This window comes from Drosophila nasuta, chromosome 2R, assembly GCF_023558535.2.
Source record: "Drosophila nasuta strain 15112-1781.00 chromosome 2R, ASM2355853v1, whole genome shotgun sequence".
Lineage (NCBI taxonomy): Eukaryota > Metazoa > Arthropoda > Insecta > Diptera > Drosophilidae > Drosophila > Drosophila nasuta.
The window spans coordinates 15,180,667-15,206,332 of record NC_083456.1 but is presented as its reverse complement, the minus strand read 5'-3'; the positions used below and the strand labels follow the sequence as shown (position 1 = coordinate 15,206,332).

Here is a 25,666-nt window from a genome sequence, read left to right as displayed (position 1 = left end):
AATCAAACAATCGAAATTTTTTTACTTAATACTTGGCATTTATATTATCATACATACAAACATATATCTATTTGGTTCCTATAGGTATTGTTTTCAATTTACAGTTAACTATTTACAGTAATCGCTCGCTATGAATAATAATTTAAGACGTACAACCGACCGACGACACGAACAAGTACAAGAATTCTCATTACAAATATGGCAAGCATTCTCTACCAAAATTATCTTCCCTTCCAAGGCTTCTCACTCTTTGCTCTCTCTGCTGCTCGACTCTTGCTCCGATTGCTGTTCGCTGCTCTCCGACATGCCACTGATGGGCATTAGGTGCCCGGTGTTACCATCCGGTTTTATCTCAATCACTTCTAGTTTCTCGACACTTACTTTTGTTGTCTCTAAACGCTTTTGTCCCGCAACTGCATTCGTATCTCTTAAGCTTTGTAGTTTGTCCTCTTCCTCGCTGCTTTCTGAATTTGCTGGCGGTTCGCCTTCAAGCTCTGAATCAGCAGTTAGCTCTGGTTCCTCCTCACGTTCTGGATATGGCGTGGATGACACAACAATGGGCTTTCGTCCCAATGTTTGTGACTCCAGCGACGTTGTTGTCGGTGCCATAATTGTGGTGGGCGCTTGGCCATAGGTATCGTAAGTGCCGCGTTCGGAAATGTCATCGATTTCATCATCGATCAGCAGATTGCGCTCGGAGCTCTGCTCATAGACCTGAGCGTTGATACCGCTGCCATGTTTGGGCGATGCCTTGTGATTTTTGGGCAATGACGGTGTAGATGCCTCCTCCCTGGCTTCAGGTTTTTCCGCTTGCTGTTTAATTTTCCGTTGCTTTTCCAATCGCATTTTCTCCTCCATCTCCTGGAACTTCATGGCCAGGTATCTGTAATGCACAGAGTAAAGGAAAATAAATAGATTTATTGATTTCATTTTGAATTGCAATTTACTTGTCCACTATGGGTCCATTGTAGTCCTCGGGGAACTTTGGATTGAAGGGCAGTATGTATTTATAGAGACGCTCGTTAAGCACATAAAGCTGTGAGGTTGTCGAGCACTTGACATTGAACCACCAATCACAAGTCAGCGCAATCTATGCAAGTAAAATTGGGATAAGTTTAGGTTTAATAAGGTTTCTTTAAGCTCAACACATACTTGACTAAAGATGGTGCCATTGGGGCAAAGAAAAGAAGCCTTGCCGCCATTCAGATCGCAATAGTGCCACACTTGGCAATTGGTTTCCGGATCACCAAAGAAACCCTTGTAGCGTTGTTGTGTGCACTCAAAGTCTGTCTTGGGAATCTCCGAATAGTTGGGATAATCGATACCAGCACGACCTGTGGTAGGTCCTGGATGCTTGTCTATATTGAAAGTTATAAAACGTTATTTTGTATAATGGGTTTCGCTAAATTCATTATTTACTTGGCTTATTTAGATGCTGCAGATCCGCTTCAGCATTGCCTGCCACCGTCGTGGGCGGATGCTCCTCCTCAGTGTGCTCCGTGTTATAGTCAAAGTCATGATCGTTGCTGCTACTGCTGGGTTTCGTCTCGTGATGTTGCGGCGGATTCGCCACAATTGTTTGTGTCTGCTTCAGGTTCTGCAAGATGCGTATTAGCGTCTTAATCGAGTTGTCAATGTTATCCGGAGTAAGCGTGTGTGGCAAGTGATTGCTCGCCTGCAACTTGTGCAGAATTTCGGCCAGCGATGAGGTGCGTATGTCGGGCAATTGATCCGCATCTTCTTGGGCGTAGACCTTGCTGGGCAAAGGCGCACTTGTTGGCCGCTCCTGGGCGTATTTGTAGACAGGCTTCAGTTTAATTGGCGGCGAACGACTGGGCAACTCACTGGGCACCGATGCCGACGGAGGCTTGCTGGACACGTAAACGTACTTGGGTGTAATTTTGACAGTCTCACTGGGCGTGGGTGGCGTAATGTAGACAGGACGTCGAGTGGCCTTGTAATTGTGCACCGGAGTCACGGGTTGCAGCCGCAGCGTGGGCTGATGTTTGTAGACGACAGGAGCCCGAGTGGGCGTCAAATCATGAATACGTGGTGCTTGAGGATGGTCGGCATAGGGAGCGGGAGTTGTCACCAGAATGAAGGCATGTTGTGGTGCACGAGATGGCGACGACTCCTGATGATGATGCTGCTGTTGATGTTGTTGATGTTGCTGTTGTTCCTCATCCAACGACTGGCGTGGCCCATCAATGAGGTAATCAATGAATTGCGCTGGAGAGGGTGACCTAAGTAAAGCACATTACAAGGCATTAAACATGGTCATGTAAGTTAACCAGCTAGCTAACCAGGCGAACAATCGGTCTTTTAAGGGGTAACTTACCCGAGCAGCGGCTCCTTGGCATAATCTGGCTGCTCGTGAGTATTATGATGGTTAAGGTGGCCCATGAGGGCACGTAATGGAATATGCAGCACCTGTTGAGGCGGCGTTTGCAGCTGCTGCTGTTGTTGTTGTTGTTGTTGGCCAAAGAGACCATTGTAATTGTGTAACTGACTGTGGTGTTGTTGTGTTGGCGATTGTGGTGGTTGCTGTGGTGGTTGCTGTGGTGGTGGCTGTGGTGAAGAGACAAGCGGATGATTGTGATGCTGTTGTTGCTGATGTTTGCCAGCATTCGTATTGCTTTGTGCTGACTGGAGATGAGCGTCCTCTTGATGATGATATCTCTCAGCCTGCTGCTGTTGCTGTTTTTGCTGCTGCCGCTGCAGCTTCATGCGCTGCTGTAAGTAGAGCACGTATTTCTCCTGCGGCGTCAGCGACTGCTGCTGTTGATCCGGTGACATGTGGAAGTAACTCTCGTATTTGTTTACGTGTCCATAACCAGGCGACTGTTGCGACTTTTGATGCAGTATCAATGCGGTTTTCGACGAGCTAGTCGATGAGGATGAACCACTCGATGGCTCACTGTATACTTTATAGCCAACACTGTGGAGGGGCATATGCAGAAGCAGATGAATGAATGTATTGTGTTTGGGGAAGTAGAAGATGTGGCAAGAGGGATTGTAAATGAAAAAGAGAAAAAAAACAACTGCATTGCCTTCGACCTGACAACCAAATGTATTGACCATTGCCATAGCCCGCGGTTGTATATGACATGATTTTGCAATTTGAACATTACGAGATGAACACGAAGTGGGAAAACGTTCTCTCATCAGACTTTCGTCCAGCCCATTGCCCATTGGCGGCGCCTCATAGGGTACATCAAACTGCTTCTTACGTCACCAACAACAGCAACAACAACAGCAATGTTGTCGTCACAGATGGAGACGGAGACAGACAGACACAAGTAGAAGTAGAAGCAACGGCAGCAGAGGTTGAGCCATGCATTAAATGCAATTGATTTCTGCGCCCAAGGGCATTGCATGCAACGTGTGCAACGTCGTCGTCTGCCGTGTTTGCTGCCACTGCAGCAAAATGCAACTCTCTGCTGCATGTTCGGTCTGAATACCTTAAAGTTTCCACTTGATAAAGTGTCGTAATTATGTCACAACAAATCCAAGTATACAATAAACTTAAGCAAGGGCATTGAAGCACAATATACTTTAGTTAATGTATTCCATAGATCATTAAGCTAATTAATAGCTAAACATTGGGTTCTCATGCTCATTTAATTAACAGCCGATGGCGTGCATTTTTGTTTAAATATCAGACAAGTTTTTGATTATATGTATTTTGATGTCGAGTTTGTTTTTCAACTAACATAATAGAGCATCGAAAATACGTCATCAATTCGTCAGAAAAATGTCGAAATTGGTTCAACATATTTTTAATTTGAGTTCTACATGAAAATGCCAAGGCATCAACAACAACGGCAGTGACAAAGACAACGTCAATTGTGGGTGTTGACAGCTTGATTTTTGTTTTCGTGAGAATCTCTCGAGTTTTTGAAAGTTAGTATGCGAAAGCGAGCGATATGTATCTTGGAGATACATTCATCATTTGCAAATGGCATAAATCTTACCTTGGTGTTGGATGCACCAAAACCTCCTCCTGTCCCCTCTCCTCCTGCTGCTGCTGCTGCTCTGCAGACGAAGCTGCTCCGTCTCCGGGTGCATAATCCGTAACAATTTGTGTTTGATGTGCATTTTTATGGTAGACAATTTCTGTTGGCGTCGAAGACGACGCTGGCTTCTTGTTGTAATTGATAGTATTGCCATTATGGAGCTCATTGTTATTGTTGTTGTTGTGGCTTGGCTTGCTCACTGGCGTATAAATAATGGGCATAAAGTGTCCCGGCAGCGTGTTCTGTGCTGTAAACGGTGTTAAATTGACTTTTGATTGTTTGCCCCGCTGTCGATGGTACTGCGCTTGTGGCGCCGCCGGCGGTGGCAGTAACTCAAACTGTTCCTGTTGTTGTTGTTGCTGCTGCTGTTGTTCGTGTTGGGAAAGCGGAGGAAAGTGCTGCACAGTTTTGTGCTGTGTGTGTGTGTGTGTGGGGATATTATGAATTTCACGATTACTTAACTTTATTTATGCGCAATCTATTCTGTAGTTGTACTTGCCTTGTGTGCTGTCGTTGGGTTCAATGGCTTGTAGGCAATAAATGTGGCGCCCGCATCAGCCGGCAACGCGGCATCCTTGCCATGACCAGGTGCCAGTCCCTGATGCTGCTGCAGCGCATGGTAAATGTCGGCTGCGCCCTGCTGATAATGTGCCGACGATCCCTGATGATGTGCATGCGAATGCTGATGCTGATGCGGATGTGGATGATGTGGTGGTGGCTGTGGCTGTGGTTGAGGTTGTGGCATGTAGGCAACCGGCACGGGGATGCGACTGGGTGCAGCTAGTGGTGGACGAAGCTGTGCTCCGCCTGCAGATGGGGCATGCTTCACAGCGTATTGCTGATTGATGGGCAACTCCGGGGCGGGCAGATAGAAGGCCATGTAGGGAATAAGACGGCGATTACGCTCCGATGCGCTGAGCTCGGCGTCGGCGATAACGCTGCTGTGATTCGCTCCATACACAACGTGTGGCAGGAGAAAGGCAACTGCTGTAAAATAAAAGAATTGCCTTCAATTTAGAAATATATTTATCGAATCTTTACAATTTTTTAAAAACATTAAGCCAAATATTATTTTAGTTTCGGAATCAAAATTCAAGTTTCATTGGCACTTGATTGGCACTTCACTTTACAATTACTTTTCGTTCTTCTTATCCATGAGCAGCCAACTGCAGTTAAGTATCTCATGCATATCCCAGCGTGTCGCCGGATTCGGCTCCAGCAGCACGGCCACAGCAGCCTTTGCCTGTGGCGTGATGACATCGTGCAACTTGCGCCGAAAGGCGAAGCGCATACAACGCTGATCCTCGAGCAGTTTGCTCAGATTGCTGTCATCAAACGGCATCTTGCCGTTCAGCATAATGAAGAGTATGACACCCAATGACCAGGCATCCGCCATCTGGGCATCGTAGGGCACACCGCTGACAACTTCTGGCGCGGCATAAGCAGCTGAGCCGCAGTAAGTTTGGGAGGCCAACCTCATGCCCTCGCCATTACTGCAGAAGCAGGCGAAGCCAAAGTCAGCCAACTTGACATTGCTGTGCTCGGACAGCAGAATATTCTCGCACTTCATATCACGATGCGCAATGTCGTGGTTATGCAAATACTTCAAAGCGACGGCCATTTGTGTAAACCAGACCTTCGATTGCTTCTCCTTGATGAAGCCCGTCTTCTTGATGTGCGACAAGAGATCGCCTTTCTCAGCGTATCGCATAAAGATGAAGATCTTCAGGCCACGTTGCAGTATGCTGTGGATCTGTATGATATTGGGATGATCAAGTTTGGTGAGGATCTCTAGCTCGCGGGGAAAGAACTTGTTCACAAAGTCAGTTGGCGCCTTCGCCTTGTCAATCACTTTGCAAGCCAAGTCTGCTCTATTACCCGCCTCGTTGCAATATTGGGCTGTTATTACGGTTGCATACGATCCTTCGCCGATCTTGTGGCCAAGTTTATAGCCCTGCAAAGACAAGGCTTCGACGTCTGAGCTACGCGATTGGAGCTGGCTATTGTTTGTTGTGCTGCCCATGATTTATTATTGTTACCAACTACAAAGTTTTATTAGCTGGGAAAGTTTAACTCATTTGTCGTCTAATTTACCTTTTAATTGGTTGATTTTAATAAACTTTAATTTACTATTGCTATTTTCTTAAAATTTCTAATGCATACCAAAACTGTTGTGAAATTATATTGAGCTTTGAATATTGTATGACAAACTAAGCCTGGTTGTTGTATTGTGTTGAACTTGAACATTGTAAATTGTATTTTTCAAATATTTGTATAATGATTATGCAACATCATGCAGCTAGATAGAATATTTTACTTATTTTTATGAGGTATGCAAGCTTAAAATTTCGACTTATGATCAGAGATAGTCTCGTTCGTGCTGTGCTATTTTTGTGTTTTATCTTGGCTGAAAAGATGAAACTTTTTCTTTGGAAGCATCTCAGTAGACTCCGCGTAGTCAAGCAAAATTACATATAATTCAAAATCGTGTTTCATTTATTTTATTATTTGTCTCTGCTCTTTAACAACGTTCGTAGTTTTTTTTTTCTTTGTCAAAATTTCTGGATTGGAATAGGAAATTTCGTTAGTCTTCTATCGTGTAATACCATCAAATTCAAGTTTAGTGAGGTCGACCAACGCAGCGACGGTAACTATGCAGCTAACCGATTTGATCAAAGTACATATGATTAACATGGTCTATATAGTTGGTTCAATACTATAATAATTGGCAACACACACGCGCACATCGATATAGCACATTATCCGGAAAATCATGTCCAATTATGCTGGCAATCGGCAACTGACCACGCGCAGCTCTGACATCGATGCACTCGCTCAACGGGGCTACAACATTGGCCACAAGATCGGCGAAGGTTCCTATGCAACAGTGATCACCGCTGGCTATGCGGACGAGAGCGGGCATGGCGTTAATTTAGCCTGCAAGATCATCGATAAGGCCAAAGCACCCACCGATTTTGTACACAAGTTCTTTCCACGCGAGTTGGAAATTCTGACAAAACTCGATCATCCGAATATCATTCAGATTCACAGCATCTTGCAACGCGGTCCCAAGATATTCATCTTTATGCGATACGCCGAGAAGGGCGATCTGTTGACGCACATCAAAAAAACGGGTCCCATAGATGAGAAACAATCGAAGGTGTGGTTCTTTCAAATGGCCAAAGCCTTAAAGTATCTGCATACTCATGACATTGCCCATCGAGATCTGAAGTGTGAGAATATTCTGCTCTCCAAACGTCTCAATGTCAAGCTGGCCGACTTTGGTTTCTCGCGCTATTGTCGCGACGACAGTGGCAATCAGGTGAAATCGGAGACATATTGTGGATCAGCTGCCTATGCGGCTCCTGAAGTGGTTTGTGGTGTGCCCTACGATCCGAAGCTGGCTGATGCCTGGTCACTGGGTGTCATTCTGTTCATTATGATGAACGCTAAAATGCCGTTTGATGATAGCAATCTGACCAAACTGCTGGAGGATCAGCGCGGCAAGAAGTTCTCGTTTCGTCGCAAGCTGCAGGATGTGATCTCTTCACATGCCAAGGCAACGGTGGCTGTGCTCTTGGAGCCTGATGCTGCAGCGCGTTGGGATTTGCGTGAGATTCTTAATTGCAGTTGGTTGCTTTCCATTGAGGAGCCGCGTCCTTCGGCCTCCACTTGAGGGGGGAAAATGTGCTCGATTGTCTTTATGGTGTATCTTGAAATTGTATTATCAGACAGTCTAGATATATATATATATATGGCTCTATTTCATATCCCACTATGTGTATAAATGATATATATGTATATCTGTAATTTAATATTAATAATCTACAATATATATGCAATATTTTAAGTAGTCCTAAGTTGCGCATAGAAATTGTCAAGCAACTAGTTCCTCACTTTGTTGCACAACCTGTGCCCGAGTTGAACAATTAAAAGACTTGTGGCCTAACCACAGACGCCGTCATAACCGTTAAGGAAAACCTATTATAAAATAGCATTAGGCAAATTTTCAAATTTTTCTTCACATTGTTTATTGGCCTTTTGTGTGTGCGGTTGGCAGCAGAGTTTAGTGAGCCGAAACGCGGCTAGAGATGGCAAAAAAAACAGTTTGAGATTTTCTATAAATGTTCACAGCTTAACAGAGCGTAAACGGGGAATTCCGATTAATTGTAAATCATTGAATTGTTTTCCACTGATTTGATGTACAACTTAATATTCGAAAGTAGAAGTCTAAGTGGTCATTCATTGCCATCTCTAGATTTGCTTGGCGTTCGTATCCTGGGCGGCATGTGTTGCAAACTTGCAAACTCTTGCAATTGGCAGCCATGACAACGCCAGGCAGCCAGGCCGACAACAACAACAGCAATGTCGACAGCGACAATCTCCAGACGTCAGTGAAACAATAAGTGTCCGAAAGTACGAAGAGAATACAAGCCAAATCGGTGCTCTGGGGTAGATAATTTGCATTGGAGCGCGGGCAGCTTAAGTGGCTGCTCCGGCCACAATCCACACAGTCTTTAACTGGATTTGCCTGGCAAAGTCCATGCCAACAGACAGGCGGAGAGACAATGTGACATGTGTGTTGTTGAGTGTACTCCCACTGGATTTGCCAGTAGCCAACTAAATTTTGGCCATGTGCAGCCTTAATTTTCTATCAAAATCCGTGTGTGTGTTGTAGTGAGTCGTAGTCATAGTTTGGTTCGTTCGTACGTTCGATGCTTAGTTTTGTTGTTTTCTTTATGACCAAAGTGTTTTTATTTTACGACTCTTTTTGTCCAAAGTGTTGCAGCAGCAGCAGCAGCTGCATCTGTGACTCGGCCTCAGATCGCTATAGATTAGTTTGCAGCACAGCGTGTACACCTGTGCGTATGCGTAATGCAATTTTGAATTAATTAATATGTGCATGCATGTGTGGACGACTCTCAAACTCTGACTCTGTCTCTTTCTCTGTGAGTGTGTTGCCTGTGGCACTTAAATGTTGTGGTCCATAGTGGCTCATCCATCTCTAAGAGTTGCACAGCAGCCTGGCTGCTTTTGAATTAATTTCCAGGCTACGTGTCAGATTCATATGGATGCTGCATCCCCATATATGTTTGTATGTAGACGCTTTGCTTTTTGCTGCTGCTGTTGTTGTGGATATTATTGCAACGGCTTATTAAGTTGACCCCACCATCAGTCTCTCAACGTTTTTTGGAGTTGCTTGTGGAAAGTTGTCGAGTGACTTCCGTTCACTTTGCTGTTGCAGCATCTCCAATCCTTTGTTCATCGGTCGGTTATTGCACAATTTTTGTGATCGATACAAATTGAATTGGCAAACGCCTAATTACGCTGAGATTCAATTTCAATTTGTGCCGATGAAGAATTACAAAATTTGACATAGGAAGCAATAACAATTGAAAGTTTTAGCTTCGAACTTTCAATCTTTAATTTATTGTATGATGTATTCAAATATGCATTTGGTTAATAAAGATCTCATTTAGTTGTTGGCTAGTTTAGCAGTTGGCAAAATAAACTTATTCACATGTCTAGCGCCCACACAATACAATTTCAATTACACACACTCCTGAAAGTGTGAGCGTTGTTTGTGGGTGTGTCTGTTAGCAGTGTGTGTTTGTGTGGGAAATGCAATTAGGCGCGCAAAACAAATAATTGACCCCTTCAAAAAATGAAGACTGGCAGCGGAGATGGAAAGTTTCGAGAATGATTCAGGCTCATGTTGTCTAAACAGTTGTGCATTGTTTTTCGCTGCGTACTGTTGATATTTTAAGCTGCCGTTTTGGCGAGTTGGTTTATGGCTAAAACACATTAAGCGAACCGCATAAAAACATTTTAGCCACAAAACAGCGCAAAAACCCAAAACTCCTGCTTGTTGTAGCTGTTCATTGAAGCGCAGCAAAAATGCGATAGCAGTTACCCATCGCAAGCTTAGATACAAATACACAAAACTGCAGATACAGATACAAATGTGTATGTATACAGAGAGATAGAGATACACACACGTTATTTGCCAAACACTTTTGCGCACATTTTGCATAACATTTGCCAATGAATTGTGAATCACTTCTTATTTGGTGCAAATTTGATGCGATTTTTGGAGCCCGGTTTGCTGCTGCTGCTGCTGGTGCTGTTGCAACCAGGTTAGTCGGGTTTAGACTGCAGTTGCAGGTGCACAAAATCCAGGCCCAAAACCATTCATCCTCATGCCGCGATATTCATTGCATCGCGTGTGTGTGTGCATCACTTCGTCTCATCTCATCCAGGGTTAATAGGCACCTCTGGCCGTTGGCATAACATTTCACGCTTTTTCGACATTTCTGGCGCATAATTTGATTAGATTTCGATACGTCGCACAAATTGTTTGCCTCGATTTGCAGCAGCACTCGCGCTTAGCCATTGTGAAGAATATATAGAAGAGAGGAGGGAGGTGACTATATAGTATTGTGGCATGGACAATTTGGGTTGTTGCTGTCGCCTGCAATTGGCATTTGGACTGCATTTTGTGTGTGTGAGTGTGTGTTTTCTAAATTTGATTTGATTTTGGCCAATGTTTTGTGGCGTTTTTCACGTGCCATTCGCGGCGCTTCACAAATGCAATTAAATGCAAATTTATTGCGTAAATATTTACTTGAGCGTAAATGAATTTTAATTTTGTCAACGCCGCTGCGATTTGTGTTTTTGTGAAAAATGGTTTCCCCGACCACCAACGACGCATCGCCAAATGCCCGCGGACAACTTTTATGCCACCCACCAGCACCCCAAAGTTAAGTTATCCCAACTATTGCCACCAAATTATAACAACCAGACACCACAGAGATTTGTCGGCCTTCCTATTTTATTTTGGCACTTTTTTCCGGTCCACAAGTCGAGCAGAGCAGTGTCTTCAATTACAGCGCTCCACTGGAGAAGTCGAAATGAAAAAAAAATTGTAGCCTGTCGTGTTTGTCCGTTGCACATGCGCTGTGGAACGTGCAACGTGCTGCTGCCACGGGACTCGATTTGCTTGTCGTAAATTATAGTGGCTGTAAAATGCAATAAGCCTAAGCCCGCGCCAAAATATTGGCTAACTGCTCGTAAAGTGCGAAGAATTGTGATTACAGCCAACGTAGATTGGTTTAAAGCGACGTGGGGTCAACGTGAATTATAAATTATTTCAATGCACTCGAATGAGCCTGTAGTCAAATATTACAAATCTAAGGAAACTAAATGCATTACACTTTAAAATGCATAACATAAATGAGAGTGAAAGTTTCAGTAAAAAAGTTAGCTAACGTTCCCTTTTATTATGCAAAATGCAGTTTAATCCTCACTCATAGCTAACAAAAGCAAAGCAAAATGACCATGAAGCAGTTTAATTATTAACAAGTTTTTCTAGCGACCACAAAGTTTCTTTGATTGGATTGTAAAAGAAAAAAAAAACGCGATACTTCAGCTTAATTTATGAGTTATACGCGGTGTCGATTTCTTTGTAATTTAATCGAAGCTATGCAACAGTGTTCCGATCAAAGATCCGCGACTGCTATTGCAATGTCAATTTATTCCCATGCTTCACAGTTCAATTGTGTTCTTGATTTTGATCTATGGCAGAACAACGTTGCTCAAAACAATTTCAGTTGTATAAGATTGAGCTAGACAGGTGTATGTTTGGTTGTTCGACAAACATCCGTCTGATATACAATTGTCGGAGCGTTGCTTTAACAAATTTATTTAAGTAATGAAAAATATATAAAAATGTGAATTGTTGTCGTTGTGTAGATTTCCACGTTTTCCTTTCCAAAAGTGAATGGGGGATTTTGTTTTTTGTTATTTCGTTTTTTCTATTTTCAATTGTGTATCGTTTAGTTTGGTTTGCAAATGTCGCAATTTGGTCCGTGTGCTGTCCGTCTTTAGGCCTGGCTAATGTTGTGCCACCAATTGCAAGCACAGCAGCAGCAGCAGCTAAGTAAACCGCCCATTTAAGAAACTGGCAATCAAACTGCGTTCATCAAAGTCACAATCCCCGGGCATGTTGTCAACTCAACTCTAGCTCTAGAATGCCAACAAAAGTGAACGAGCTCAATTTGTTGGCTGCCCCTTGAATCGTGTTCGCTCCTTTCATGTTTCATGTTTGTTGCTCATAAATATGAATGTAGTCTGCAATCTGCAAAACAGATTGCACATGAATGCTTAGACTAAGACATTAGATTGACGTTATATTTGCGCTTTTAATATTTTATCTAGCAGTATCTGATAGTCGCTATCTTTGGCTTATCACTGTCCGCTAATTGGATGCAAATGAAATGCGTTTGCAGTACATTGACTTGTGGCCCTTGTTACACTTTCTGCTCGTGGCGTCGGCGGCAGTTGAATTTACATTTTTTCTGTTGGGCAGCTGCATTTCATTATGTGCGAGATTGCATTTCACGGCCAACTGGGCAGAGATCTGTAAATATTTACATACCATAAATGCTTCCTCTATTGTGTTAACAAAATGATTTCCTCAACTTAACAATTAGTTGGCATGACCATTTTTGCGGCTTGTGACTCATGCCACTTCAGTTGCATGGTGGCTTGCAACAATCAAATTTGTCTCCCATTCACATTATTTTTTTGGGGGTAGCTGCTGTTTGCTGACCTGAACGCTTGACCTGCCATATCGAAATGCCGCCTACGGGACGTATGAGTAATGGGACAGGATTGTGCACGATTTGTGTCGTGTGGCCTGTGTTTGCCCGTTGACAGTTGCGGTTGCTGTTGCTCTGTAAATGCGATTAATTTATGGACTTGGCGACCGCTAATCCAAGTGACCATCTCAGCCGTCAGCAACAACGACGAGCCAACGGCGATTATTGTAATATGATAATAACAATTGGTAATTCCGATCTATATGTATTGGCGCTTAAATTCTGTCCTTTCCCCCTTTACTGCAAGCCATAATTGCATTACGAAATTTTCCACACAATAAACTCATAGAGTCTCGCACATAGTCGTCGAATCCAATGAATGCCATTGAAAAAATGATTACGCAAATTAAATGTAATTTATTTATTTCCTCTGCTCTGCTCTGCGCGCAATGCAAAGTAAAAGCAACAGTCGTCGACAGTCGACGGTAAATCCAAATGTGATTTTTATCATTCGAAGCGCAGCCAAGCCAAACAAATTTAAATATAATTCACTTACAACTCGAAGCCGCAAAACAAAAGGCCCAAAATGGAAATGAAAGAAGCATTGCATAAATTAGACGGCGACGACGAAAAACTTTATTTAATGGCGACTCTGATCGATTTGCAGCGCTACAAAAAAAAAAATCGATCGATCGATCGATTCCGTGGAGATCGTCTAGATTTCGTGTGTGCAAATGGCTTCATCAAGGTCGCCCAGCTGCCAGTTGCCTGGTTGCCAGCAGCCCCCCGCTGTGGCTGCTAAATGTGGTTCACTGCTTCTGACCAGAGTTGCCATCGATCGATTGCTGCACTCTGAGAAGTTAGTCTAAAATAATAAGTCTGTCTTTCTGTCTGTCGCCTTATGATTTGTTAGTTAGTCGCTGTTTATAGGAACGTAAATTAATTGAAGGCGGAAATTGTTGGGGTCATGCGCTAGCCTCTGAGGTTAATACTAATAGTGCCCATTGTCTATGAGTCTGGTACATGAAATCACGACGAGGTCGCCGTTTGCTTGCTTGTCGGTTTTTGATCACTAAATGGCAATTAATCCGAGTTTTTTCTTTTAGTTGTCGACAAAAGTTCAGAATTAATTGCTGGGTGTCTACCTTTAGAATTAACAGTCACTTTTTTGGGTTCCTTTCCAGCTAATATGTAAGAGCGCAAATGTTTGTTAATTAGTTCGTCATAGTCACGTTTCTTTAGGGGCTGGGCGCTGACCTAATGAAATCCATAACTAATAACAACGCGGCGGACACCGTCTTAATGTCTTAATCTTCAGCACGAAATTTGTTAATCAAAACGTGCCCGAGACGCCGTCAAACCGAAAGCAAAAGTCCGTCCAATATTTGTTGTTGGTTTTAACTGAAAAAAGAGAAAGATTACAAAACGGGGCAGGTCTCTAACCTTTATTTATTTTTCCCTAATTAACCTTATTTATTATGACTTCTGTTTGGTTTCCCACTTTCATAATGATTGAATAAGATTAATCTGCGAGGGACGGAAATGAAGTGAAATAAATATGTTTTGATATTTTTATAGCAGTTGCAGCGAAACAAATTGCCAAAAAAAAAATGAAATATTAATAACTAAATTTGTCTTTCAACACAGAGTTGGTTTCAGTTGATAGAAGAGATATTAACGTATGCAAAATACACAAATATCGAGTGAAGCACGTTATATTTGTAAATAGTGTTTATTCCAATTTGTGTGTAATTGCTCAAGATGCATATTAATCATAACGACATTGAACGCCCTCTCCCAATTAAATGGAATAAGTGAAGGCTGCCACAGGAAACAATTAAAGTAATGTTTACAGAAAACATCAGTGTATCTCATAGATGCATTTAATTATGAATTATAAACGCTCGTTTCTTAACAGATACTTAAGTGCGTGTGGCAAATTACAAGTTGTGGGGAACTTTACTTAAACTCCACTCTTTAATTGCGAGCGCCCCTTCGGTCAAGGTTTGTCCAAATTTTGACCCTGTGCACTTTTCAATTGACAATGACGAGAATTTTTCGTTTGTCGAAACAATTGGCAAAATGGAAAGATTAATTATTGGCCAACGATAAATGTTGATAGTAATTTTCAAGAATGCGAACGAATGCTACAAGTTTTTTTTTTAGTATTTGGCTAAAATGCCGACAGAAAACTCCAAAAAATATTTGCAGCATTTTAATTAATTACAGCAACATTTAAGCGGTGACTTAAACCACTTTTTGGCATTTGTTAACTTGGCATGTGTCTAGCAGCAGTCGCCTACGCCAAGCAATTTATAGTCGCGCCAACTTTTGTTTTGTGGACTAGAAGTCACCGCTCTTGTTTCTTGTCTCTTGTCTCTGGTTAATTGTTTGCTCGAGATCATTGGCTTTAGATTGTGGTCTGGGCTCATGCCAACAAAAAACCACCGAAAAAAATAAAAACACAGACAGTCGCTGAGCTTTAACGAGCTAATTAATTGCCTAACTGCAGACCTTAAGCTTTAGGTGTCGAGAATCTTGTTTGCATGTTGGCAGCTTGTCCGATTGTGTGCGCTGATTTGGCTACCAAATTCGATCGAGAATCGATTTCTCGTTTAGAGTAAAAGTTACACAATCTACAAAGAGCAAGCATATCGATATATAATTAGTCTTGTATTATTATCATAATTAAGTTGACCTTCGACTGCAGTGATAAATATGTTTACTTATGTTATCTTAATAGTGGTTAATTTATGCAAATTGTTAACAACTGCCCGATAACCCAATAGTTGAGCTCACTAATAGACTGGTACCGTTACAAGCGGCCCTAGGCTTAGACATGGCGCAAGTAATGGGGCCAAAAAACCTTTTTGAAAACAAATAAATGTGACGGCATATATTTGTCTGTGGAAAAGCTGCCGTGGAATAATTGGCGAAGAGTTCGAACTCTTAAATCAACCTTGACAACAATAAGTCTAAATTGCTTTACGCAATCACCAAAAAGTTGTATTTATGTTTACCTGACCAATTTGCGATGCGATTGCAAAAGCAAACAAGACTAGTTACCAAATCAACTTGAATGCAGAATATTGAGTTGCATCTGTGAATGCCAATTAAAAGAAATAACTCTTAAATTGTTTTAACTTATTGAATGAAGCCATCAAAATGCAACCGCAGTTATCGCTGTTCGCATTGAATCGCATCACTGATGACGTGATTATTGCAATAAATGAACAATTTCAATCATGCCTTTTGTGCAATCCAAATGATGGCTTGACCACTTGGCAACCGTTCAATAACCTGTGTCGCATCGCAGCTCTCTGTCAGCTTTCTCAATAAGTTTAGATGTATAAATTGGCTGCCAACTTTCCCTAAGCTGTATGCTATATGTAGAGTGTTATGTCATACTTAGTAGCAGAGTCAATTATAATTAGATCTTTAATTATAGCACTTCTAAGTCAATTCAGCTGAGATGGTGACAACGCAAAACAATGACCAATTATGCCATGACGTCGGCAAACTCGTCTTCAGTTACGCACGAGCCATCCTCGCATGGCGTTGCAATATATGAAAGCTGCACCACTCTAGGCTAGCAGCAAAAACAAAAACTCAGTAAAAGAAACAAAACCACAATGGAATGTCTTGCCAAACGCGGCATTTTGTTTGGGTTAGCATTACACATTGTCTGCCCACTTAACTAACCGACTCTCTGCACTTTTCAATAATGATCCGCGAGTTAACACACACAACAACATAAAGCAGAAGAAATCAAAAATATTGTATTGAATGAGAGTGATTGACTTGAAGATATCCTGTGCTTAAGAGTATCTTATGTATTTTGTAATCCAAATGTTGTGTATAGAAAAATCATTAATACCCGTTACTTATTTGGGTATTATAAATTTGTGCCTGCAGGAAATAGATGTAACAGGAGTCATCTCAACCCCATAAATAATATATATTCTTAATCAGCGTCAGCAGCCAAGATGTCTGTCAGATATATTTTTTACTTTATGGTATATTTAAAATATAGTACTATAACGATATACCAAATATAGCCTTTGGTACATTTTAGTATTTTGCAGTATATTTGTAGAGTATGGTTTAATTGAAAATGGGTAGCGAGTATCCATCAGCAAAGCACCCTTCTTACTTGTATATGAATTGTAAATTTTATTTGGACATTCTCTCTATCAAACTCCCCTAAAATACCCCATTTTAAGCTAGTTCACAGGATATATAAATGAAGTGAATAAAGTGTACTAGCATGTGTTGACACTTTTTGACTTTATTTGGCCAACGGCGTCATGTGTTTGTTGTTGCCAAAAAATGCGTGTAATGACTGAGAAATATTCACACACCTCAGCGGGTCCCAGACATCAGACATCATCTGCTCATGCAATTGTTGTTAGCCCAGTTTTCGATTGTTGTAGTAACGCCAAGAGTTGGCTTGGAATCTATTTTGGCTTGCTTAGCGGCGCATGAAATATATATGAGATACACTCATTCGTACTCATACTTGCAGATACATAACATATGTTAGCTACTCTTTTCCAGTAGCGGGTCTAATTATTATGCATTCGACATGTGTGCGCTGCGTTTATATTCTTTATGAGCATGACGCCTAATTGGATACATCTTGATTTTTGTTGCTTCGACTTTTGCATAAATATTCGCACATTAAACGGTAGACGAGTGACTACCAACCAAGTTTTAGGGTGATAAAAATGCTCGCTTCATTTAGTATTGTCGTAGATAATTCGGTTAGACGAGCGAAGACTCTTTGGCATTGGTTGCATATTGGGCTTTCACTATTAAAAGTCGCGAAAACCAGTTCAATAAACGGGTTTAATTTACATTTTGCCGTTTACACATTCTTTGAACGAGAATGTTGGCCAAAGACCAAGTTCCATTTGGTTTTATTTCCTCGTGTTACGTTTGGGTCAAATAGTGAGTAGAGTATTTACGCTGCGGTTCGTTGAGTTCAGCTTTCGTTTTCATTTTGATTGAAGAAAAGCCTGTCTCATGTAGTAGTACTTGGGGGCTTTCCCTGGCTCTTTTGTTTTTTACATTTTTATTTTTATGTAATTGCTTTTGGTGTTTTCTTTGATTACGGTTATGACACATTTTTGTTAATGTTTGCTGGCTAATTATGCACAGTAACAAATGACTTTATGGCGAGACAACTTTGAGTTCTTAGCATATTAATTTGGCAACACTCTGATAATTAATCTGTTGTCATAAAACACAACTTAAAGGAGATTTTAAAACTGTTTAGATTGTCTTTCTAAACATGAAATGCACTTAAGAATCATTTATTGACACCGGTTTATGCCAAATTTACCACCTTCTTAATTTTATATATAATAAATTATTGCGATATTTCTACATTATTGGAAAGTAGATTCTACTCGCTGTAGATCTGATCGAATTACTATAAAAGAGCAATGGGATCTTGCGAATACTTTTGGTAATTGAATTATTCATCTCTGACATTCTGAAGCCAAAAACAATCAGTTGTTTTTTATGGCCAATGTTGTTGACATAATTTTAGATTAAATTTTATCTGACTTAATAACTGCAGTTAAACCAAATTGGTTAATATATTGGTCACCGGTTTTTTTTTAGATCCACATTCCACATTCGATTATCATTATTGAGGGCAATTTGACGAAATCACATCGAAGACATGCTGAGCTCGAGACGTTCTAAGCCACGTTAATAGCTTTAAATTTGCATATGACCTGCAAAAATGTCTTCCGCGTGGTCAAAATAAAGCACTTGATCGATTTTTCAGGCCACAACGGGCCACAAAATTGTGTGGTGCCAAGTTATTAACTGTTTTTGTTTTTAAATTGTGTAAAATGGCCGCAGGCAACAAAACAATCAAAGCGAGCACAAGAAATGCTGCAAATGAAATGCCAATTCAAATGAAAGCAACTTGCCAAAATAATGTTGCAATAGTTGTTGTAGTTGTGTAGCGTTGTAATTGTGAAATTGCCTGCAGGACAGCAGAAAGTGGCCAACAAGCAACCGACCAACCAAACAGGCAACAAACCACCAAGTCTCGACCGGTTGCCTGTTTAAATGTACATTACATTGGCCATTGGGTGCGAAAAGTGTTTCTGCCGTCAACATGCAAACGCATTATCGATGCATAATCTTTTCATTTGCATTTAAATTTGCCAGGAAGTAACATAAGCGCCGCTTCGGAAAAGCCAAAGCAGCATTGAACTTGAATTGCCACAAACTAATTGCGCGCTGGCTGCGTAAATGTTGCGCAACTAGCTTTTAATCCATTTTGATGGAGTGCCACAAGGTGCCACTAATTGGGTTAAAAGTAAATACGTCATATCCGCCTCGAAAGCTGGACTTGTGGCGCTGTCTGGACGATCAACTTATGTTACAGCAGATCTTAAACGAGTGTTGGAGAAGACGAGAGAAGAGGAAACTCATTTGCATGCATGCCACAGACAACAAAGTGCCATCGAAAGTGTAACGTACGTGGTCAGTTAACGACTGTAAGTGGCGCTCTTTCTCTTTGCATCAGTTGTAAATGGCATTATATCAATTATCCAATTGCTAATCAAATTCACGTAGCAAGAGCTGCTGCTGCTGCTGACCCGCAGCCACCGATGCGATACGATGCGATGCGTCCGTCCCCAGATCAGTGAAATTCGAATTGAGAAACTCGCGTTGAAATCATTTCAAAGTCATTGACACAACAGGCAACAAAGTCGACGTCGCCGTCGCCGCCGACGTCGGTTCCGTTAACTGCCGCCAATGCCTCACGGCCAACGGATAAATTTTTCTTCTGTGTTTTTTTTTTCGGCAAACATTTTACTTTTTCTTTTCACTGCACTCTGGACAAGTGAAAAATCTTGTTTTAACTGGCGCCCACTCTCGAAATGGTTACAGCATTTTCCATTTGCTTTGCCACCTTTCCTTGCCCCCTGCCAGACAAACAGCTGAGCGGTAGGCGTTGTTGCAACTTGGAACACATTGGAGGTCGTTTGTGATGACCATAATTTATGTTGAGCCTCGCCGAATGACTTGCTTGAAAGTATCACAGAAAGATTTGCTCATTTTCCCTACGCCATCCAAACAACAAAAAAAAAGTTGACAACAATAACGAAAATAATACCAGTGTGGTAAAATGGCGCAAAATGTTTGCAAATTTACGCTGTTCGAGGTAATTAGCAAAAGTGAACTTTATTTATTTTTCTTTTTCTGTTGGGCGCAATAATTCATTTAGCTGTGCTTTTGGGAAGTTGTTAGTATAAGAGTTTGGAAAGTGCTTCCACAATTTTGCGAGTCATTCACCCAAAAAAAGCTGCATTTTTAGTTAAGCGATTTACGCATCCGCTTAAAATCAGTTCAAGTAATCCCTCTAAAGATATCTGTATACGCAAAGCTGACAGGCGAAACAATTTTGAGTGCACTTGGGAAAAGTGAACGTTGATGTTTAGTTGCAGCATCTCATTGATATTTACTTGATGAGGCTGCACATTAATCAGACGGGAATTGTAAGGCAATTAAGTGGCTTGTAAAGTGAATAAATCATACCTTATGGATTACACAAGAGTTACAACATGTTTGTGATATTTACATGGATTCTGTTCTCACAGAATTAGGTGCTGCATACAGTCAAAACTGTAGCAGTAACAACTCAATGCAAGGTGGAAGGTGGAAGGCAGCTTCCCGAACTCCCACGAAGTACATTCCACTCTGCTGATGAGCTGCATAAATTAGCGCAACATTTTCAGTTGCAACTGCAAATGCCGAGCACACCAAATCCAGCACGTTTCCAATGCCCCTTGAGAGTGAGAGAGAGACGAAACACTTGCAGGCCAGGTCAACATCCTGTAGCATTACAAGTGAGTGTCATTGAATATGATGTTAATTTTGAAGACCATTCCATTAGCGGCATAACTCTGCCAGCCAGAAAATGTTGCAGCTGCAGCTTAGCCACAACGGCAACAACAGACAGCCAACAATCAAATGGCCAATGGGCAAAGTGTGTGTGCAGAACATTGAGAACATTGGCGCTTATCCGTGGTTATTTTCGCATCGGTGAATGAAACAAACGCCGCTATTCGCACGTATTTGGAATTTTTGTCATTTCGCAAGAACGAAAGGTATTTAAACATAATTTTCATATTGACCGACCACCAATGTTGATGTTGCTGTTTCTGTTGCATCCAATGCTGCTGCTGCGTTGCCAGCGGCAATTGATGGTCATTGTTGACATTTCGTAATACATTGTCAGCCGCCTCTCCTTCATATCATTCATCATGTGGTAGAAGAGCATAGTGCATTGGCCGCGGGGGAGATTGCATAATTTTCTAGCCAATACTCAATACTCGAGCGACATTTTGCGACCTTGCTCCCGTTGAAGCATCCAGAGCACAGAAAAACGAGTTTATCTCGCGTACGGAATAAACGGGTAATTTGGTAGTTTTTGTGTACTTACCAAACGCCAATGGCAACAGCCACCAGCAGTTGCTGTGGCTCCGACTCCGCTGCGGATTGTGCATTATTTTTGTTGTCAAGTAGATTTTGATGTGTTCTTTCCTCTTGTTAAATATTCGATGACTGTTGTCTGTTGTGTATAAATCAACCTGTATTTTTTTACGATATTCACAGCTTATAGAATCATATTAAATCTTTGATTTACGTGCAAACATCAACAAAAAGATTGCATTAATTTATGAGCGAACAAAACCAAACAAAAGTTGTAAATTTATTCAATTTATTTGCATAGAAAGCACATCGAAAATCTCACTTCTCTCTTCGAAGTTCTAATTCTGGGCGTTTTTTACATGTTAACAAATTAACCAATCTCTCAAGAGCATCAAATAGTCGAAGAAATATACATAAAAGAGAATGCCGATTTGTGTATTGTTTTTTTGTGTTTTGTTTTGTGTTTCGTGTGGGCTTTGATTGTATCTTTGGAGCGATAAATGTAACCGTTGTTGTTTACTGTCTTGTGAGTGCAATCGAATGTGAGCATTAGTTGAAAGTGCTGGTGAAAAGTCAGCCGAAAAGGAAAGTCTTTTAGAAGTTTTAGGTGAAATCTACATTAGAAGAAATGACACAAAAACTAAAACATAAAATTATATATTTTTGGTAATATAAATGCTCTGAACCTATAGTTATGAGTTATGGCAATAGTAAATCAGCAAATTAAGCCTCTATTAACACGCATATTTCCATACAAGAATACCGAAAACAAAAGTGATGTCTCTCTTTTATATTTTGCAATATTTTTCGATTCGCATTTTTATGGCTGTTTGACACCTCAAAAATTATCAACCATTTATACTAATCTACCGCTCTCTCTCCCCTAGCCGAGCAAATTTTTCGGACGCTCAAAGCAAATTAGTGCATAAATCTGTCAACTTTTGTGAGGGCCCGCTTCATAGACAATTCAAAAGGGTCGTTTGAATATAGATGGGTGTTGATTAGGGTTCGTTGTGTCAACAATAACATTTGTTGGCGCGTATTTTCACTTTTTTTTGTTGCATTTTGTTGTGGCAACATACAATAAACTAATTTTATTAAGAATTTTTGCTTTGTAGTAAACGTTGACTTTCACATTTTCATTCGCAATATTTATTTTAATATTTCACTCGCGATCTATTATTTTTGTCAGAATTTTTCGATTTTTGTGCCACAACAAAGTTAATGCTTTCGATCACAAAATAGACAAACCGATTTTAAAGATATTGACAGCGGCGGTGTCCAGGGCGCATGCGCAACGTTCCAATTGAAACTGAGGCGACTCCGCAGCCAGTTTGTTTATTTAAACCGCTGCAACTTACACAAAGCAGTGCACGCACTGCTTGCTTGCCGACAGCGCGAGAGAGCCAATGCCAATGCGCTCTCTACTGCTCGCTCTCTCTCTCACTGACAACTGTCTGGGCAGACAACGCGTGCTGCGATCGCCCGACTACGCTGACTGATGATGATAGCCCCTTCTCTGTCTGTCTCTTTTGTCTGCGCCATTGACTGGGCTGCCTTTGCATTGCCCTAGGTCAGGTCTCTGATTTTTTTTTGTTTATACTACCGTTTCGCTGCTGTTGTTGTTGTTATTATTTGTGCCTTGTTGCTTGTAATGAAGCCATTAACGAACAATTACTGAGCCGGAGCTCTTCATTGATTGATTTTCAAATAGATAGACGATGTTAACATGATTGTTTTGTGAAGGGCTAAAATGTAGAGCATCAAGCTGCCTCAAGTAAAAGCCTGAGCTGCACGCGTTTTGACAATAGCATTTAAATTGATTGTACACATTTCTTTTAATTCCATCGCAAAACCAGTCAGGACACAAGCTACCGAGCAACTTTTAAACTGATAATTTCAGTGGCGATTGTAATAGCTTGTTTTTTCGCTAATATGTGATTATAATGGATCGCTTTAATTGATATATAATTTATTTGTTAAATTTTCATGGTTTTTACAAATGTATAATCCATTGATTTTCTCCCAATGTGAAGTTTGGGGTTAATTAAATTATTTGTATTATTCGCCACCTTTCACTGCCACATAATTAAAGCTGGTCGCTTTCCATGAAAATCAGACATAAATATAATCAGCTCCACTCACGAAATTTTTGACGAAAAAAAAAGAAAAAAGTTTGTAACATCTGCGTTGTTTGCGTAGGCTATTAATCTTTAGTGAATTTATGGAAAGAAATACGATTTTTTTATTTTAATAATGTGTTTTGTAACTTATTAAATTTATTAAAAGCTAATCTGTGGGCTTCAATCGAAGATACCTTCTTTTATTTACTTATCAATTTATTGATTCACAGAGTATATTTTCTTTACGATCAACCATTTTAATTTATTTCTCAACGAGTTTCGGTCATGTTGCACGCAACTTGGCAATACTTGCACTTTCTATATAAGTGTGGTTTACTGATAAGTCGAGAGATTTATTTACGGTCACGTATACGACGCGTATTCAATGACCTGGTATTATATTTATATTGTTCGCATGCTTTTCTCACTCTTGTGGATGCTGTATAATGGATGTCGTTAATTTCCCAACATTTACATAGTTTAATTTCTCAATTTTCAAGTTCAATTTCGGAGTAGGCCTTCAGGTATTTGCAGATTAATTGCATGAATAAAATGTAGTGAAAATAATGGACTTTTTCTTCCCATAAGAAACTGGAATGTAAAACCAACTTAAAAATGCGGCAATGAAAGTTGAAGTGTTGCGTGTTGCTCGTTGTTCAAACATCCTAAGGTCGTAAATTTGTTTTTTATGTGCTTCATTTTCATTTTGTATTGCCTTTGAAGTGGAAAATCCTTGGTAAAGTGCTCAATCGTTTGTTAATTGGACTAGAGCCGCAGGTTGGAGTCAACTGCCACCTGCAGTTAACATGAAAACGAGGTGTATTCTATTTTGTAAGCTTTTCTTTTTCGCATTGCGGGGTGAAAATAAAAGGTATATCAACATTTAGAATGCGTAAAGTGGTTTATCGGAACGCAGAGGTTTTAGTTCGATGTTTAGTTTGCAGCATTCAGAATATAAAAAACCGATTACTAAATTCAATTTAGTCACAAAGCACAGACGACACCTTTGTGGGATTTTCAATTATAATGCCCAGCCAAAGAAATATGACATGCTCTCTTTCTACTGATTTCTTTTTGCATTTCCATTTCCCATACATTTTGTTTTTTTCTTTGCCCACTCCTTTTATTCCTGCCCGCAAAGAGGCAAACGCAAAAGCGCCATTGGCGTCAAAATAACCCATAAAAAGGGAGCATAGAAAAAACACATTTTTCGCCTGACAGCAAGAACCACGGACCTAGGAAAGCGCTTAAATGGTTTTGAATTGCGGACAAGCAACATGCCAACTATGGAATTGGCCGCTAGAAATGTGATAAAAGAAAAAAAGGACGACGTCGTCAACATTGTAGCTGTGGTTGCCTGTTGGCGAAATGTTTTGCGGGTGCTGCGGTTGTTGCCTGCAAAAATAGTACAAGGCAAATCCAGCTCACAAGTTGCAAAATCACGCGCCTCGAATAGCAAAACGCAATTGAATGAAAACTGCTGTGTGCATCAACTCTGACTCCAGTAGCGAGCGAGCACAATGCCCACGCTCCAATCTCTGCTTTCTGACATTGGCCAGTTGATAGGACAGAGGTTGGCAATAGATTTTGCTAATACGAACATTCTTTATTCGACTTAGCTTCTCACAGAAATTGGATAATTATTTGCAAAATCACCTTTCAGCAATTACTTAATACTTAAGTGCATTAAGTTTTCATTGTAGTTATTATATTATTGATAGATCTTCAGTACTTCAAATAACTGCACAACATTATACATTTCAGAATTCAAAATTGTATCTAGTTCTTATTGTAAAGTATCTTATAGTCGGTCTTCGTAAAGTTCTTAGGTCTTACTAGTTGGTCTATGGCAATTGCCGCATTTGTTTGCCTGCCGCGCAAAAACACTGCAACTAACAAAGTCGCCCCAGCTCAACGCCATTGGAAATGTATTTTTTTGCAGTCAACAGGCAACAAAGGAGGTGTGGTTGGTGATGCGGTGGCGCTGCTGCGGTGGTGTGAGCTGTGAGCAGTTAGTCAGTGTGCTGCAAAATCAATTGGCATTTGGAAATTGCACGCCTTTGAGTTTGGTTGCGTTTCGTTTGACTATTTTGTTTTTTATTTTTTCTTTTTCTTGTATAATTGAAATATTGGCCCCAGCAAGTAGGGGAAGACGCAGTAAGGCCAAAATCACACACATAAATTTAATGGTCGAGCTATTTAAGTTCTGGTTTCTGGGACTTTAGCATTAAGGTAAATAGAGCCATGCAATTAATGCAACAATCGTCGTCGCCGTCAATGTATATGTTGTGTGTGGGCGTTCTCTCTCTCTGTCTCTCGATTGCACATTGCTCAGGTGTGTCTCTGGCCATGGCCAAAATGGGCAGTGGCAACAGCAATGCCTAACTGTTCCTTCATTAGGCACGTCGACTGTGCCAACCAGGCTGCTGCCAAGTCCATTAAAAATGGCATATACACAGCAACA

At 40.9% G+C, this 25,666-nt stretch overlaps 4 protein-coding genes across 6 annotated transcripts in view; 2 read left to right on the top strand and 2 right to left on the bottom strand.

Annotated features, from left to right (window-relative positions):
- The window catches only part of LOC132784237 (uncharacterized), a 50,215-nt gene that overhangs the window by 1,650 nt on the left and 22,899 nt on the right, over nucleotides 1–25,666 (top strand).
- LOC132784377 (dual specificity protein kinase splA) lies at nucleotides 7–22,380 on the bottom strand. Of its 3 annotated transcripts, XM_060789959.1 has the most exons (9): nucleotides 22,331–22,380; nucleotides 21,090–21,237; nucleotides 4,516–5,003; nucleotides 3,975–4,429; nucleotides 2,339–2,938; nucleotides 1,420–2,243; nucleotides 1,153–1,358; nucleotides 948–1,090; nucleotides 7–883 (listed from the first exon to the last, which is right to left on the bottom strand). In XM_060789959.1, exons 2-9 carry the CDS (start codon nucleotides 21,151–21,153, stop codon nucleotides 244–246), a joined length of 3,420 nt encoding a protein of 1,139 aa, XP_060645942.1. In that variant the 5' UTR covers nucleotides 21,154–21,237; nucleotides 22,331–22,380; the 3' UTR covers nucleotides 7–243. The 3 variants fall into 3 exon arrangements, with proteins under 3 accessions (XP_060645942.1, XP_060645941.1, XP_060645943.1); XM_060789958.1 differs by lacking the exon at nucleotides 22,331–22,380 and having other exon boundaries at nucleotides 4,516–5,000; nucleotides 21,090–21,235; XM_060789960.1 differs by lacking the exons at nucleotides 2,339–2,938; nucleotides 22,331–22,380 and having other exon boundaries at nucleotides 21,090–21,234.
- On the bottom strand, nucleotides 5,025–6,349 carry LOC132784382 (testis-specific serine/threonine-protein kinase 1-like). Its single transcript, XM_060789969.1, has 2 exons — nucleotides 6,111–6,349; nucleotides 5,025–6,058 (listed from the first exon to the last, which is right to left on the bottom strand). Exon 2 carries the CDS (start codon nucleotides 6,037–6,039, stop codon nucleotides 5,149–5,151), a length of 891 nt encoding a protein of 296 aa, XP_060645952.1. The 5' UTR covers nucleotides 6,040–6,058; nucleotides 6,111–6,349; the 3' UTR covers nucleotides 5,025–5,148.
- On the top strand, nucleotides 6,506–7,869 carry LOC132784381 (testis-specific serine/threonine-protein kinase 1). Its single transcript, XM_060789968.1, has 2 exons — nucleotides 6,506–6,663; nucleotides 6,722–7,869. Exon 2 carries the CDS (start codon nucleotides 6,790–6,792, stop codon nucleotides 7,690–7,692), a length of 903 nt encoding a protein of 300 aa, XP_060645951.1. The 5' UTR covers nucleotides 6,506–6,663; nucleotides 6,722–6,789; the 3' UTR covers nucleotides 7,693–7,869.